Source organism: Lepisma saccharinum, chromosome 1, assembly GCF_977018435.1.
Source record: "Lepisma saccharinum chromosome 1, izLepSacc3.1, whole genome shotgun sequence".
Taxonomy (NCBI): Eukaryota; Metazoa; Arthropoda; class Insecta; order Zygentoma; family Lepismatidae; genus Lepisma; species Lepisma saccharinum.
Window position 1 is genome coordinate 38,467,600 of NC_139229.1, and position 17,899 is coordinate 38,485,498.

General features: G+C 38.8%; 1 protein-coding gene and 1 non-coding gene across 2 annotated transcripts in view; both read left to right on the plus strand.

Annotated features, from left to right (window-relative positions):
* The window catches only part of LOC145994736 (uncharacterized), a 99,109-nt gene that overhangs the window by 73,028 nt on the left and 8,182 nt on the right, over positions 1 to 17,899 (plus strand). The window contains exon 2 of the mRNA XM_083130955.1: positions 16,485 to 16,629. Within this exon, the coding sequence (XP_082987081.1) occupies positions 16,485 to 16,629 (145 nt within the window). The remainder of the gene's footprint in view (positions 1 to 16,484; positions 16,630 to 17,899) is intronic.
* TRNAK-UUU (transfer RNA lysine (anticodon UUU)) lies at positions 563 to 635 on the plus strand. Its single transcript has one exon. It is a non-coding gene; the product is annotated as a tRNA-Lys (tRNA).

Sequence of the window (17,899 nt, forward strand, 5' to 3'; positions counted from 1 at the left end):
ACCTTGCCGCACCTACAGGCATCTCACTCACCTTGACATTATCCCTCCGACGACGACAATTCAAACCACTTTTACTAACCCACATTCCCGAGCGTCGCGCAACGCACTACAAAGCTGTACCGACAAACGCCTCCGGCTCCAGACTCGCCGGCCTTGCGAAACAAACATCTCACTCACCTTGTACGGGTTCCCCCACTCTTAAACAACCACATTCCCGGCTGTATATACTCTAACACTCATTACCTATTCAGTTCACATTTTACTCGCCTTTCCTTCTCCTCAATAACGAAAACACATTCCACATTTATAACTCCGTCTTATTTATTCTTCTCTATCACTCGTTTCAGATATCGCCTGCCAGCAACACGGACCTTACCATGATCTACACGAATCAACACCGCCAGGGAAACCTATGTAACACCTATTACTCACCAATAAACTATAACATCTACACCTTTGTCTTTTTTCACAACACCTACGTCAACGACACACACACACACACACACACACACACACACACACACACACACATGTGTTACTCATATCTTCTAGGACCTCTGTCGCCCGGATAGCTCAGGCGGTAGAGCATTAGGCTTTTAACTTAATGGTCCAGGGTTCGAATCCCTGTTCGGGCGAAAGCTTTTACAACGTCATCGCTTCTTATGCTCATCTACAAACTCCTACGCTTTCGGATACTTACGTAACCTCACGTACGATTGCGTCATACTCGCCTACACCCTCCCCCATCGTCCAAAGTTAAATATCTACCCTCATTTGCATAATTTCAAGGTAAACAACTTTTATAGCCTATGATACAACTACTTACACATCCACTCGTTACCTTTAACTGGTTGTAGCCAGCCTTTGAACTGCGGGTCATCCTGCCACTCAATACGAAATTTTTTCACATGTTTAACAGATATCTTTTCATCCGCAGATAAATCCCCACGACGTTTTCTAACCTTTTTGAGAGTTGCAGGTAGCTTCCTATCAGTCACCTCTTCCATTTTCCTTCCAATGACACAGGACACACAAAGTCACACACACAGCCACTAAAATCGCGTCCCAAATTCTTTCCAGGTGTACCGCGGCTCGTGCCTTGAGTCCTTTCTAGGAAACGCGACAAATATAAGACTGACCGGTCAAGGTCATCTATAACAGGGAGAAAGAAAGTTTACTGAAAGTGTCACTGTTGCTAACTATTCATTTGGAAAAAGTACACGCTGAAAAAAAAATCGAACTTTTTAAAAGAACGAAAATGTGAGTTTAAATTTCCCTGTTTTTTAGCTATTTTTCATTAAATTTCCCTTTTCCCTTTTCACCCTCAAATTCCCCTCTGCCAAGGGAAATTTCCCTGCTTTTGGCATCACTGGTTGCGACAGTCCAAATACCACTTGAGACGCTGAGCTTTATTCACCTTGGTGATATGCGGCTTATGTGCCGCTGCTCTTCCGGAATATCCGAGTTCGTGGGTCTCTTGTTCGCAATGTTCCAATGGAAACTGACGTCCCTGTTGCTGCCGTAAACTCCTGTCTGATGGTAGCCATCGGCTGTTTCCTGTTTTTGTCAATTTCACGTTTTAGGGTTCTTCGATCTCTGTTAGTCAGTTGTTTTCGGTCGCCTGGAACATTGACCATTGTCACAATGCATGCAACATCCACTTACGAAGCACAAATGCTATTGTTGATTTGGACCTGTTTAACTTTGCGGCTTTGACCCTGCTAGACAGCCCACTGAGGTGGCAGCCCTTATCAAAGTTTGATAGCTCTGCACTACGCGTCATCTCTTTCACAAGTGGTTCTCTTGCTCACGGGACAACATGAAGGCCACACGAATCAAATTAGATACTAAATGATTCAAATTAGATACTAAATTAACCACCATCATAGGTGCCCAATTACTTTTTTGTAGATAGTGTAGTTACATATAGGAATCTGATTTTTATGACTTAATTTTTTTATTTATATTCTGGCCCAGTTTTCGATACCTAATAAAATTGAAAGACAATTTTTGCTTTTGTGAAGATGATAGTTCTGGGTTTTTGATAATATAAATGCATATTTGTAGCATATTTAGCTTAAAATTTAGGCCATATTTTGGCAAGCGTATTTTGGTCATTTCGGTTTTTTTTTAACATTCACCAGTTAAATCATGACCGCAGACCGCTCCTGTAGTACTGTGAAACAAAGCATGAAGCGAGAGATTGTTTGTTCACCTCAAACAATATTGTTTATATTTTAAATCTTTATAGGATGAGGAACATGTTGTAAAGGACACTTTACAGCAGAATGAATTAAGGATTTGTAAAATGCACACAAAAGAGCATACTTTCGTAATTTTGGTAATGTTTTAGTTATATTTTCAGTTTTCAGATCACACTTGTTAATTTTAGGGTATATTCTAAATGTATTCATATTTCTAAAGTTGTCATAGAAATCCGAACTGTAGTTATAATAGTTTTATAATCCATAACGAATATGAATATTTCCTTGTGCGTACACATGGACTAGTTGGCATTTATGAAATGAAATGTAAAAAATGTTGCGAAAAGGATACGAGAAGGGAAGCGGAGTGAGACTGGTCGTTGCACATCTTGGATTCAGCTGTTACAAAAGTGGGAGGTACCTCGACCAACTTTCATTGCTTCGTACTAGGCTGCGCTGGGATGTTCCAACAGTGAAATCGCAGAAAAATTACTCAATTATGGGTGGTGCTGGTACGTTTCGAAATGGAGTGCGACCTTCCCAATATTTCCCCTGGTCCGGATTTTTATATTCTCCATCCACTGCAGGAAAAAAAAAAACAAAAAAAAACGTGATTTGTGATAAATAGTTTCTTCTTACGTGTTAGTTCTGGTGTTACTTGGCTCATGAATATATTGGTCGTAGTTTTACGGATTTACCACACGCATAGGCGTAACTTGGCGGGGACAAGAGGGCACTTACCCCCCAAGATTTTCAGGCTACTAAATTTAAAACTTAATGATACATTTGTTAACCTCTTGGTACCTGAGTAGCAAAATAATTGAAGTGTATTTTTTATGATTGTGCAAATGTAAGCTATTCAGAAAAATAGTTCTGGACGCTATTTTTATGGGATAGAAAATGTATTAATTCTGCCCCCCCATTTAAGTGCCAAGTTTGATTCTGCCCCCCCCAAATTATCCTAAGTTTGATTCTACCCCCAAGTTAGGTCCTAAGTTTGATTCTGCCCCCCCCCAAGTTAAGTCCCAAGTTTGATTCTGCCCCCCCCCCCAAGTTAAGTCCCAAGTTTGATTCCCCCCCCCAAGTTAAGACCTAAGTTTGATTCTACCTCCCCCAAGTTAAGACCTAAGTTTGATTCTACCTCCCCCAAGTTAAGACCTAAGTTTGATTCTGCCCCCTTAAGTTAAGTCCTAAGTTTGATTCTGCCCCTTAAGTTAAGTTGAAGTCATATTCTGCTCCCCACCTCGAAATCAAGTCTCTAGTTTGATTCAATCTGCTCCAAAGTTAAGTCCCAAGTTTGATTCTGCCCTCTGCCCCCCCAATTAAGTTCCAAGTTTGATTCTGCCCCCCCCCAATTAAGTTAAAAGTTTGATTCTTCCCTCCAAAATTAAGTCGCAAGTTTGATTCTGACCCTTCCCCCCAAAGTGAAGCCCTATGTTCGATTTTGCCCCCCCCCCCCCAAAGTTAGGTCCCAATTTACGCTCATGACCACACGCACTATATTCCTACGCGCAAGATTTAGGTTGCCATTTGAACCACCAATAGGACTTCTCACAAGCAATGTGTATTTCTTTACGTTAACTTTGATCTTACAGCGGATAGAGTATCGCATAGGAATCTCCAAGGGAGATTTCAGACCGAACTGACAAGGCAAGCTTCACCTGTGTCTGGTCGCTCGGACTGGGCTGATTTCTCAATATCGTGCATGGTGTCACCTCCGTTTGTTAGTCGCGCATGACCAGTTAATATTTTTCTCCTACCGACTGGAAGTGTACGTATCTCGTGTCACTATGGTGTGAAACCCCGTGTTAGTGACAGTTTCGCACCAGGTGTGAATTTATTTCAATATAATCGGAATGGGTACTGCTACTATAAAAACCGACTATAAAAGAGAGTATAAATTTCTTTCCATGTTGCAAGTGGAAGCGGGTTTTCAAGTTGATTATTATTAAGTTAGCCACAATGATATATAATGTATAGAATCTCATGCATTCCTTATGGAGAAAAAAAACGCAATATCTATAATGTACAGCTAACCAAATGGAACTTTCCGACTTTTCCGGCGACATAAAATCTTCAACGTGTCCTCTTTCCGTTCATGTGTTCTACGCCATCGGAACTTTGATATTCCCAAAAAAGCAAGTAAAAATAACATAACCGTAATGCTAAGTTTTCTCCCCCTCCTATACAAATCTAGCACGGAAATCTCTTTCTCCAACTCGCTGCGGGGAAAGTTCGGTGGGGGAGGAGCGGTTAGGGTATTTCCAGAACCTCGTATCCCCATCCTTATATGAGGGGATATCGTAAAGTTTTAATTATCATCCGGAAGTTATTGAGCTATGTGAATGAAATTTCGCCAGTGTAATCACAGGTCCTTGTGTGCATGATGGCGTAAAAATGTTCTTCGTATCCAGTTTGACAGGTGGCGGTAGATGTCAGTAACTTACAAGTGAGGCTTACAGCGTGATTAAGTTCCTACATTTGAAGGGTTACAGTGCCCGGTCAATGCATGATGAAATGAAGGATGTCTATCGTGATTCCATGTGACACTGTTGTGAGATGGAAGAGGGATTTCTAAAGTGGCCACATGTCTCTCACAGACGAGGCAAGACGTGGACGACCATCACTCGCGGACGATGCGGCTACAGTGAAGAAAGTGGAGGATATCTCCGGGAACACCGACGAGTAACTCTCCACATGGTTATGCATACATCTGGTCTTAGTTACAGCAGTGTGTGGAAAATTATTCACGACGAACTCTGCATGTCTAAGGTGCCAGCACTCTGGAATCCACGATCCATCTCCTTACCGACAATGCACTCACTCATCTCAAGCATCAACCCTATTCTCCTGATCTCGCCCCAATTACTTTTCTTGTTCCCTGAAATGGAAATTCCACTGCGGGATCGGCGATTCGACAACACAAATGATGTCATGCAAGAGATGGAACACTGATTTTCGACGCACTCTGAAGACTTCTACAATGACGACCTGCAGAAGGCCAAGAAATGCTGGGAGAAATGTGTGCACGGTGACTATGAAGAGAAGTCTTAAGGACCACAACTTGAAATAAAGTTTCAGTTTCATTCAGTTCATGTTGATAATTAATTGACGATACCCCCTCGTATGCAACGTTGTTAGGCGCGGGGTTGCTTCGAAGTTTGGTTGCAGCTTCAACCAAGTCGCAAATGTCTTAATGAAGAGAGAGGTCTTGTCAAGCGTGTACTTGATCAAATTGCTCCGTAGTAAAATGTGGCGAAGCGCAGCAGAGTGGAACGAATAAACAGTGTGACCAATGCACAGCTCAACTCAGAACTCTGAACGAGGCGATATATTTCCGAAACAATTAAAGGAAAATAAAATACCTTAGTCTAATGAGTGGAAATTTCGTTACGTCGCTTTTACTTTCAATGTTTCGTGCCAGAGAGTAGTTTCTCAAGCGTACTACAATCAATCGAAACCACAGACCATTAGATGAATAATATTATTTTCTTCCACTTTCGACGACTAAGATGAACTATTGTTGCGTGGAGGAAGGAATGAAGATACGCAAAGGAACGCGATGCTCAGGCCGGGATTCGAACCTGGGCATTGAGCGAGTCGACACTCAGCGTGTTCGACCACCACTAGGTGAATAATTAAGTTACTTAGTAAGTACAGCCGACCTCCGTGGCGGGGTGGTTATCACAGCGCGCTACGACGCCGGGGGTCCCGGGATCGAATCCCGGCATGGGTATTCTTTGTGAGTGTCCATCATATATCATCATTAATTTTCCTCGTCGTTGCGATTAGCCAAAAGTGGCAGAAAAGTGACTCTAAATAACAAAAATTGAATCAAAGTGAAAGAAAGAACATGTTTAGCCGCGCACTGTGATACATATTCATTCACATTAATTTTGACAGTACTGCTAGATTTCATATTACTCGAATAGAATTGGTACTCCAATATATACACACACCTCAAAAAAAGTTTGGAATATTGTTATATTAGGCATTCGTTGATAGGTGCAGCCTTGGGATGCAACAACACACGGTATCTGTCTCCGCTGGACGTCCTTATGTTCTCGCCGGCCTAATATAACAATATTCCAGATTTTTATCAACAACGGATTTATTTTATGAATTTAATTTTATTACAGAATAACATTATTTTATACAATAATGGGTTTATGAATTTAATTTTATTACAGAATAACACTATTTTTTACAACAATGTGTTTGTGAATTTAATTTTATTACAGAACAACACTTTTTATAAAGCAGTGGCTTTGTTACTAACGTTATTTGTTTATAATTAAATGTGGAGAATGCATTGCTCTTCAGCCTAATTCGCTATCTATTCTAATGCATCCATTAATTTTTAAGACGAAATTTGACTCGAGTAAATACGGTGATTGTTCGGTTAGGCATGCCCTCTTTACTCTCAGGAATAATTTTTGAATTACATCATAACATTCACTACTTTGATAACACTGTTAAGCCTTGCTTCCATGTTAATAAAACATTAAAATACTGACCAAGGCAGAATTTATTGTATAAAAAAATGTATACTATAAAACTTGAATAAATTCTATATATTCATCTGAATATTAATGTCAATCAACTTTATATATTCAAGTAGTAAATTTTATAATTGAGAATGGTCGCAAGAATAATGTCTGGATATGTCCGTTACACTTTCTGGTCTGGTGTAATATTAAAATAGGGCTATGGCTGGATTGGTATATGCACTGTGGAAATGTTGAAGCTATTGTACTGTCGTGAATTAAGCATTCGATTTCGATCGACTATCTCATTCAGCATTCCATTTGTTTCACGGACAACTCCACTCGACGTAAATTTTCAATCAATGCACGTTCACTACATCTGGTTGAAATGCCCGGATGTTAGAGTCAAGGGAATTTGGAGGGAAAGCCCGTGTTTCATTTTTGTGCCGCCCAGCTGGACTTGCGGACTAGCACTGGACCTAGGGCAAAGGAAGTATTTGGTCAATAGCCCTGTGTTATCACTTTTTTTATTTAAAGAGTTTCGTCATCTGTTAGATATTGCACATAACGACACAAACGATTAACTGATACCAGATGTGGTTCTGAGAATTCGTGTGTAATGTGAAGTTCCGTTAAATTCCGCCGGGTAGCGGGTGCTAGTATGCGATATTCAACTGATGTAATCTCGCAGTACTTTGTCGTTAGGAAACATTCTGGAATTATTTTGAGGCGGAGGCAAGACCAAGGCGACTGACAATTCCATTCAAATTTTTGTGGTCAGTTGACGGTAAATCCAAAACCCGTGATATAATGCAGCACGTTAAAACGACGACAGTTAGTTCTGGCCTCTGCGTATGAACTTGATCAACACGCAAAGGGAACCAGGGAGGGGCACCGTTGAAAAATGGATTCGTGTTCCGACCCATTTTAGAACATTTTTTTACTATTAACACACAATATCATTAGTGCCATATATCACAATATTCCTCATTAACTTTTGAGTTTCTGGAACAATTTGCAGTCTCTCGAAAGCACGGTGTGTCGACGAGTAAGTTCGCAAAGAGTTTTGTTGGTTTGGTGGTAATCACGGTACTTTCTATTACGATCATGTTGTTGTTAATGTCCGTCCAGTCACAGCAAGGTGCTGCATAAATATTGACCTTATATTAACTCAAGCACATTTCTATTCTGTACGTGAATCTGGAATCTGTTGCTAAACATTATCTGTATAGGGTACGTTATTGTAAAGCTTTCAGTGAACACATCATTGACTCATTTTAATTTTTGTGTCCTTCAGCTGAACATTTCAAATATATCATGTTGCAAACATCTGATACCGTAACTGTTGTGCAAAGCAAGGTTTGGCTTCAATCCACAATCAACCAGACAGTGACAGACAGGAAGAAACGCTGTGTTCTGTCACAGCCATTGCTTCATGGCGGAAGTTGCGAGATCTTAAAATCTCTTAATTTCCTTCGTCATTGAGAGATAAGGAAGCAAACCTCCAGAAACGGTAGATGGCGTCGAGTGACTTGCTCAGAAAAGACATTTTCACCTTGTACGAGGGTCACTATTTATATTTTGAGCCTAACAATGAAAAAACAGGAATTTGGCATTGAAAACTGCTTTATTGTTTTTCGAAGTATTCTCCTTTATGGTCAATACACTTTTGCATTCGTTCGAACCATTTGTCAAAGTAGTTTTTCCAATCTTCTTGAGACACCTCCATAATATGGTTTTTGAACGCATCAACGGCGTCTTCCGCCGACGAAAATCGTTGTCCACGCAATTTATTCTTGACATTCTGGAACAAGAAGTCATTGGGTGCCAAATCAGGACTGTGCGGCGGATGACCCATCAATTCGATTTTTTGACTGTTCATAAAGTCGGTTGTTAGACGAGATGTGTGACAGCTGGCATTGTCTTGATGAAGAATGATCCGACGGCGTTTGTTTGTTTTCCGTATTTGACCGAAGACCTCTGGCAAACAAATTGTTGTGTACCGTTGTGGACCGTTCTACGTTCCTCTAAAGGCACAGTTGCCACATGACCAGTTTTCCCGAAAAAACAGGCGACCATTTGTTTCGATGTGCTTCGAGCGCGAACAACTTTTGTTGGATTGAGTTCATCTTGAAACACCCATACAGTCGACTGCTGTTTACGTTCCGGCTCATATGCATATATCCATGATTCGTCACCTGTTACAATCTTATATACGTCTTTAGAAGCACCACGATTGTATTTATTGAGCATTTTTTTGCACCAATTGACGCGTGCGTCTTTTTGAGTTTTTGTCAAATTGTGTGGGATCCAACGAGAACATACCTTTCTTACAGCTAAATGATCATGTAATATTTTATATATGCTGGTGGAACTAAAGCCTATGGTTGCCTCAATCTCACAGTATGTCACATGACGATCTTGCAGTATTAGGTTTTGCACAGCATCAATGTTTTCTTGAACAACAACTGATTTTGGACGACCTTCGCGAATCTCGTCGGTGAGCGAATGGCGGCCACGATTAAATTCGTTATACCAGCCTTTCAGAGTGCCAAAGGATGGGGCTTCATCGCCAAATGTGGAAGTAAGTTGATCGATGCACTCTTGTCTTGATAATCCACGTCAAAAATCGTAAAAAATCATCGCACGAAAATGTTCACGAGTTAATTCCATTTTATTGTTGTCGCGCAATCTCCAAGGCCACATAAACAACACAAATGAAGCTATTGACAAAACATTGAAGTACGTTATGGTCAATAATGGCAGACGATTCCGTGCAAACGTCAAATCGCGCCTAACTTCAATCAGTGTTGCCAAGGCTCAAAATATAAATAGTGACCCTCGTCATTTGTAAATAATTAGCTCCCAAGTTTCTCGTAGGAATTCACAAATTGCTTGCAGTCACTTATGGGATTTGGAGTCGGTTTTTCAGTTGTTCAAGCAAAACTAAGTTTCGTTTTCCATTTGAGTTGAGGACCACCATTTATAATAATAATATATTTAGTAATAATATAATATATTGCACCACAGTAACAACGACCACTGTTGTTTAAAATACCTTTAACTTTACTAATAACTTATACGCATGGGCGTCCAGTAGGGGAGCAAGGGGAGGCCAGGCCCCCCTGAAAAATGGATGTTACCATAAACTTATATATTACACACACATATATTTCATTTCAGTCACAAGAATTTGTTAATTATTGGAAGGATGTTGCAGGAACATGATAACTTCAATCTGAAGAAGTAATATTTTGAGGGAGCAACACTACTATGGGGGGAAATATGCTAAGTTTGCCCCCCTCCCCCAGTAGAAAAAAATACCTTGCTTGCCCCTCCCCTGGAAGAAATCCTGCGGACGTCCATGCTTATACGTAACAATTGTGCAAGCGCAAAGTGAATATTGATCTGAAAAAAGACTAGTTTTCCGTAGTTACATGTATAAATGCAACTTTCTTCACATTTGATGCGTAATATTGTGGAGAAATATCCATTTTATTATTAGAAAATATAAAGTAGGAAGGGAACCGGTCATTGCGCCGATACACATTCAACTGTCACTTGCGGAAGTAAGACGTGATTCATTTTTCCTTTCTTTGCATACGCGTACGAGGCGAAAAAAGGAGTCTTAGGTGGAAGGAAATATTTTTTTGTTATTACGTAGTGTGAGCGTAAATAAGGCCCCATACCAGCACACATTTTCTCCATTAATTGCGCGGTGGAAATACGCTCATTCGGAAAGATGGCTTCGGGCTACAAAAGCGAAACAAATAAAGACGAAACACGATTTTCGTGTCTCTGTGGTAACAAAGGGGATCTCGGTTCATTTCATGTTGAGCATAGGCGTGCGCAGACCCTGTGATTAGGGGGGGGGACAAAAGCGTTGATGAAAGTTCAGTTGGGAAAGAAAAACCTCATTTTATCTCGCTGTTTGTTTTGTTGCATTTAGCAGTAGTACTTATTTGTTCTTACTTCCCTACCTGATAAATTTACAATGCAGCGCAGAAAATAAATTGCGAGCGAAGCGAGCAAGAAAATTTTCAGACCCAAATTTTTGCAAAATTAAAACAGTATTGATTTAATATGGCGCAAAAGTTTTCATGGAGCGCCATGGCATTCTCTTTTACATTTTTTTTTATTTAGACATTCGGCGTCCAGGGCCAACTCCCGCCGACTCCTAGCTAAGGCTCTGAACTTGACAAGACTGCAAGAAAAGCAGATATTGCGAAGGAAGCCAGCAAGAAAATTTTACGAAATGTACTTTTATTTGTAAAAATTTTGAAATCGAGGGGACAATTGCAGCTGTGCCCCCCCCCCCCCCCCCTGCAGGTGCTCTTGGCCGTCTGGAAGAAATAATGCAAGAAAGACATGAAAACTAATTCCATCTTGAGTATCCCTTTGTCCTGCTACTCTTAGATCCTTCTAGCTTGCTTTCCTTTACTTCCATGTTTGCCTCCTAAAATTGATTTCTGTCCAAGGTTGGGGGCAATGCATCCTGCCTCCCTGTAGTTGCGCCACTACACCCCCTTTCTCCGTAGTTGCTTTGAACTTTCATCGGCTTGAAAACACTTTATTTTTTTCTAAGAGTATAATATCATTTAATAACGGCGATAAGTTTCCTCTATCCTAAATTTTTAGGTGAAAAATATAATAATATAGGGGCATGGACGTCTGGAAGGGGACAAGGATGGCCACATCTTCCCCTTAGAATCTAAAAGTACATTTTCACATCTATAATTTGATTTTAGTCATAGCAATTTACATTAATTATTTTAATGGGGATGGAGGAAGGCGATAATTTCAAATTCAATAGGTGTTTTTTGAGGGGGCAACACTATAATCGGTGTAATATGCCTCGTGGAAAAATACCTTGCTTGTCCCTCGGTAGAAAAATCTGCGGACGTTCATGATTAGGGAGGGCATTTGCCCCCCCCCCCCTTGCCCCACCGTGCGCAAGCCTATGATGTTGAGACTTCACTGAACTTATGTGATCGAAGGTCACTTACGTATGATTCAAAATGGGGTTATGATAAGGAAGTACAAACTAACATTGATACCGTGGTCAGCTCCAACAAACGTTACAAACTTACACTCGTTAATTTGTCTGCTCAACTGTTGAAACTTTTTAATTATTAACCTTGGCCCCACATAAACACAATTGATAAAGATAAATATAGAGTGCTGTTTTTACATTAGGTTGAATGAGTGTCAAATATATTTGAAAGCAATTTTTATTGGGCTAGAGTTAATGTTTGATACATATTGTAAGTAACAGTAAATAGAAAACATATGCGTGCACACGGAGGGGCGGGCAATTTCCCCCCTAATCATGGACGTCTACAGATTTTCTCTCCATGGAGCAACAAGAGAGGTATTTTTCCATGGGGCATATTAACCCGATAATAGTGTTGCCCACTCAAAAAAACACCACTTCAATTTGAAATTATCGCATTAATGTAAATTACTATGACTGAAATAAATTGTACGTGTCAAATATATACTTTTAGGTTGACATTCGATTTCTAAGGGGGAGATGTGGCCATCCTTGCCCCCTCCTTCCAGACGTCCATGTCCCTACATTATTATACTTTCACCTGGAAATTTAGTGTAGAGGATTCTTATCGCCGTTATTAAACGACATTATACTCTTAAATAAAATGAAGTATTTTCAAGCCGATTAAATTTCGAAGCAACTGCAGGGGAAGGGGGTGCAGTGGCGGAACCACAGGGGGCAATGAGCATTACCCCTCCCCAACCTTAGAAGGAAATCAATTCTAAGGGGTCAAGTGAGGCAAACATTGAGGTAAAGGAAAGCAAGACTAGTATAATCTAAGAGTAGCAGGACAAAATTATACTCAAGATGGAATTAGTTTTCATGTCTTTCTTGCATTATTTATTTCAAACGGCCTAGAGCAGCTGCAGGGGGCACAAAGGTGCCATCCTCGATATAAAATTTTATACAAATAAAAATGCATTACATAAAATTTTCTTGATAGCTTTGCTCGCACTATTTGCTCGTTTGTCTTACAGTCTTCTCAAGTTCAGAGCAGTAGCTAGGGGGAGGCGGGAGTTGGCCCTAAGCGCTGAACAATCTAAATAAAAAAATAAAAAATGCAAAAGAGAATACCATGGCGACCTATGAAATTCTTGGTACCATATTAAATCAATTTTGTTTTCAGTTTGCAAATATTTGGATATGAAATTTTCTTGGTCGCTTCGCTCGCAATTTTGTTGTTTTCTGTAATTTCAGAGATAATTTATTTATTCGTTATGATTCCAGGCCCATAGCCAGGCAGGGGCTGGGGAGGGGGGCTGAGCCCTCCCTGGAACTGCCGTGAGCTCCCCTGGCATTTCCGTCAGTCCCCTTGACATTAGGTAAAACCATTTTGTACAATTTATTTGCAGTGAAGAGTGAAAATGTAGACAGCAGATATTATTTGCTTTCCTTTACCTCAATGTGAAGGATAAATTCACAGAGCATGAACAGCAGCGGCAAGTATTTAGAAGATTATCTTCTATAGATTTTAGATAGTTCCTTCATTGGGGAATTTCTTTAACTGTACCTTCGCTGCCTCTGTTGCAACCTCCCGTTAGACAGAAAACAGTGACTTTGACGTCATCTTGAAAATTCCCTCCCCATCTGCTTCTACTGTTAACAGCTCCCAAGTTTTTGGGAATGAAGGGGTGTTTCATTGCTTCAGCCGGAGATGGAATGTACTGTAGGTAATATGATTGAATATTGTCCATTTTTTCTTGCATGATATAAATACGTATCTGTATTATCAAAGTAGTATGGAGTGTGTAGTAAGGGACGATTTCAGTAGTATTCAATTAACACATCAAGTGGTATTTTAAAAGATATAGAAAAATGTAGTATTTGTATATTTCTAAAATTTATGTAACTTAATGAGCCCCCTCCAACACACACAATTTGCCTTCATTTAATAATGTTAAACTTTGGAAAATGGACTTGGTTTACAAAGCCCCCCCTGGAGATCAATTCTAGCTACGGGCCTGTATGGTTCCTCTATGTTGCTGCATTATGTATATAATATATATGACACACACACACATATACCCATCAATGCAATGAAACTAAAACAGTGAGATAAAATGAGGTTTATCTTTCCCGACTGTACTTTCATCAAGTCTTCCCCCCTAATCAGAGGGTCTGCACAGGCCTATCATAGAAAATATCCAGTTTGTTCTGCTAGGGTATCTTTTAAACCTGAATTTCCCGATTTTTTTCATAAAGTGTCACGGGACTATGGTGATATGCCAGCCCCTAGTCATATAGACACAAAGAGACAAGAAAAGGAACATGTACCACAAATATGCATTTAAATGTGAAAGAAGTATAAAGAAATTGACTGCTCCTCGTTTATTCTTACTAGTAGTGGTGATTAGGGGATTTTTTGCCCCGTACTATGGCCTTAATGCTACACAATAATTATTGTAAAAATTATTAATATTAGTTAAAGAACAATAAGGTGTAGAATATTATTATGCAAAACTTATGTAAACAGGAGTTTTCATTAGTGGAACATTTTTTTCTGGAACTTAAGTTATCAGGTAACATCACAAAAAGTATGTCATTTTACTATTCCTTGTATTCATGAAAGGAGTTGTCAATGATAAGTTTCAGTAAAGTATATCACGTTTAATAGTAGCTTGCGAGAGTTTCTTCACTTGACAACGAAGCGTACGGAAGGGGTATATTGGCATAATCAGATGATAAAAGAAATTGCAGAGCAATTGCTGCCTTTTCATCTCTGGCCTTGGTTACATTTCTTGAGCTGTCCATATATGCCATCCTTCATTGAGTAACATTCTCTGTATGCAATGCAAGTGCCAAAGTGCCTTGAGTTGCTGATACATCGCATCTCCAAAGAGAAGAATACAAGATTGTATTCTTAAAGTTCCATATGCCAGCATTGCAAGAGGTGTGTCCAGAAGTTACAGTTGGGAGGGAAGATTTTCAGTCCGGTACCTCACCCCACCGAGAATCAATTCTAACCTACACTGGCAATGTTCTTTGTAAACAAGCTAACTTTCATGTTATAGAGCAGGGATTCCCAAACTTTTTCGTTTCTCGGCATCCTTAGTGTTTCAAGACATTTCCATGGCACCCAAGTCGGAATGTAGGCCTTTCTAACACTTGCAAAGCTCAATTAGTAATGTTAGGTTGCTAGCCTGAAGTTAAAAAATAAACCATATTTCAAATTCAGTAACATTTTGTGTACAAAAGTACTAAATAAACACATTTGGAACAATCATATCATTTCACTGAAAATATTGGAACATTTCACGGCACTCCTGTAAGGCAGCCACAGCATCCCACACTTTGAGAACCACTGTTCTAGAGATTAGACTATCAGGGATAAAAAGAAAACCCTAATTAAATAATATAAATAAAATAATTCGGGAGCCTGCGTTTTGTGTGTATGGGTGTATTTCCAAATAAGGGCTATGGAAGCATGAATAACTATGCAATAAATTCTAATACATGGCCAACTCTACCATACGCTGCAGATCTTTCAACTCTGCTAGCAACGGTGCAGGAACTTACACTGGCATGTTTATTATTCTCATTTGATTATACACATGATATAGAAAACAACCCCTGTAGAGTATTGTTTGAAAAAAATTAATTGGGTTTTAGGGCTGGAATAGATGGTTATTATTGTATATCATTATTGTAATTCCTCCCATTGCTACTGTAAACTGGATGAAAACATTAAACAAAAACCTATTATGTTAAGGGGTCTCGGGTTTGATCCTCTTTTGAGACACGTTCCAAAGTGGTTCGGAAAAGAATAATTCTTAAAAAAAAAAAAAGTTTTAAAAATAATAATTAATACTGCATTCAAAAATTCAGCATTGGGTAGCAGACTTTCTAGTTTGGTAACCTTCACAGCTGATATCCTGCAAGAAATTGACTTTGAGTCTCTCATTCATCAGTTGGCTGCCATGAAAGTCAGAAGGAAACAGTTTTAGGCGAGTGTTCTCTTATTAAATCTGAGTTTGTTGTTTTATCAAAATTTAATGAATAATTATTAATCAGATTTCTTTTGTGTTTATATTTTAAAGTTTACAAGGGTTGTTAATACAGAGCATACAATTAGTGGAAGTGAAGTACCACGATAACAAAACTGTTACGACAGAGCCCAAAACAAGGGATAGATAGTCCAAATGTTATAAATCCCTCCCTGCACATATTTTACTTAGTGGACCAATCAGAGGTTTCTTCTCTATTGGGTGTCATACTGATGAGGCAAGCAGAGTATAAAGCAATTACTGAAGTTTCCTTCATATTATTGTATAGTAATATGAAACTAGGTACATTTTTTTAAAAAGCCCTGCCACAATAGCAGGAATAAGGATTTACAATCTTGAGCTTAATAAAATAAACATATAATCTTAGGGATTGATACGAGTTGAACACACACTGGTACACCAATCCTATGATCCTATGTTATCATGCATTACTCAACCTAAATCTAACAAAACTCCAGATTTCATTTTCCAATTTCATAGTTGTTGAGTAATAGTGTGTATGCGACATAATTTTAAGTTTTTGAGAAAATGATTACCCAAATTTTGATTACACCACCTTCAAAATTCACCCTCTCCCCTCTATCTTTCAGGTTGTTTCAGATCTTGCTCATACAATAAATAAATATATTTCTTTTAACATGCAAAAAGTAATACGTTTCTGACAACTAATTACAAATTTTCTTAAATTCAACACTTTAGCTGTTGAAAATTTTAAAAATGTTTTGTTTTCTTTCAGGGAATGACTGGAATGTGTCAACGGCTTCACCTGCTATCGAAGACACAACAGCAACAAGCCTTGCACTGGCAGGGATAATTATTGGAATTCTCTTAGCAATATTATTACTCTTTGCACTTGCACTTGCAATAGACTGCAGAAACAAGTAAGTTAAATATTTACCTAAAGTTAATTAGTATTTAATTCTACATTTTCTTTTCAGTATTAATCAGAAGATTTGCAAATATAAACATGCAAGATACTGGTTGGCAGTGACGAAGATATAGTAAACAAGATGCACTCTATTATAATGTTTGGCTTGTGCTTCATTGCCTTATTTACTTTCTACCGTACCTCGGAAATTCTATGTGTACGAATAACAATGTTACATACTGTATATCACTGGAAAGCTTGTTCAATTCCCTGTACAATAAGTTTTATTTGAGCTTCCTAGGCGAAATAGGAACGGAGTTACAGCACATTTAGTATAGCTAAGCGGGCTCAAAAAGGGCAATTTCTGCTAACTTTGACCTTGAATAATTTAACAATTACAAGACAAAGGAAACTAAAAAAATTCATAGTTACTAAGTTCCATACATAGTTTCAACTCCCCAAATTTCATGAAAATCGGAGATTGTCAGGTTGGGGGTTGTGTTGATTTCGCATGGAATGACTCTTATATAGCGAAGGGTGAAAGACCAACCCACCACCAAAGGCTCTGCTTTTTGGCATCTCGAAAATAGCTGAGCCAAGCAGAAAGCAGACACTACTAGCAAAAAGCATTAAGTGTTAACATGATCTCAAAGATGAATATTTGCTTTATTATAAACACAGAATTATTGAAATAAATTATTATAAATGTTCCAAATCCCATGTAGACAAACTTTAAAGCATTGTTTAAGTTTCATGATTTGTAAAACTTTCCATAATGTTGGAAGTTCATGGTTTAAGAAAAACATAGCATCCCCGGCAATAGGAAACATTGGAATTTGCAGAACAGCTGGCTGGTTGGCCTCACTCATCTCAAATTACAATGCCAGTGTTGACAACTACCAAATAATTTACACAATATTTATCGCGAGTTTCCAAACAAACAATTTCAATAAACTGATGAAAACTTGGATGTAAAGAAAGCAATGAAACTCTCTTCTGAGACCTGCAAATAGCAAAAATGTTAAGTTGTAAACTTGAAATACTATTTTTATTATACATTATTAAAAAATGAAGCAGTGCATTTTCTTCCTGTTGTAATGAATGAATGAAGCTTAATTTACTTTTAAGCTTCAAGTCGGTTCTTTTACTCTTCCGTGAACAGTAATTTTTACAACGAGCTTGGTATAACTTTTCTGTTAGTTACTGAGCTTTTTGGAACAACTTTCCTTTGTGTGATGAAGAATGCATAGTTGAGGTTAGTCTTATCTTTTGTTTGGCTTGTT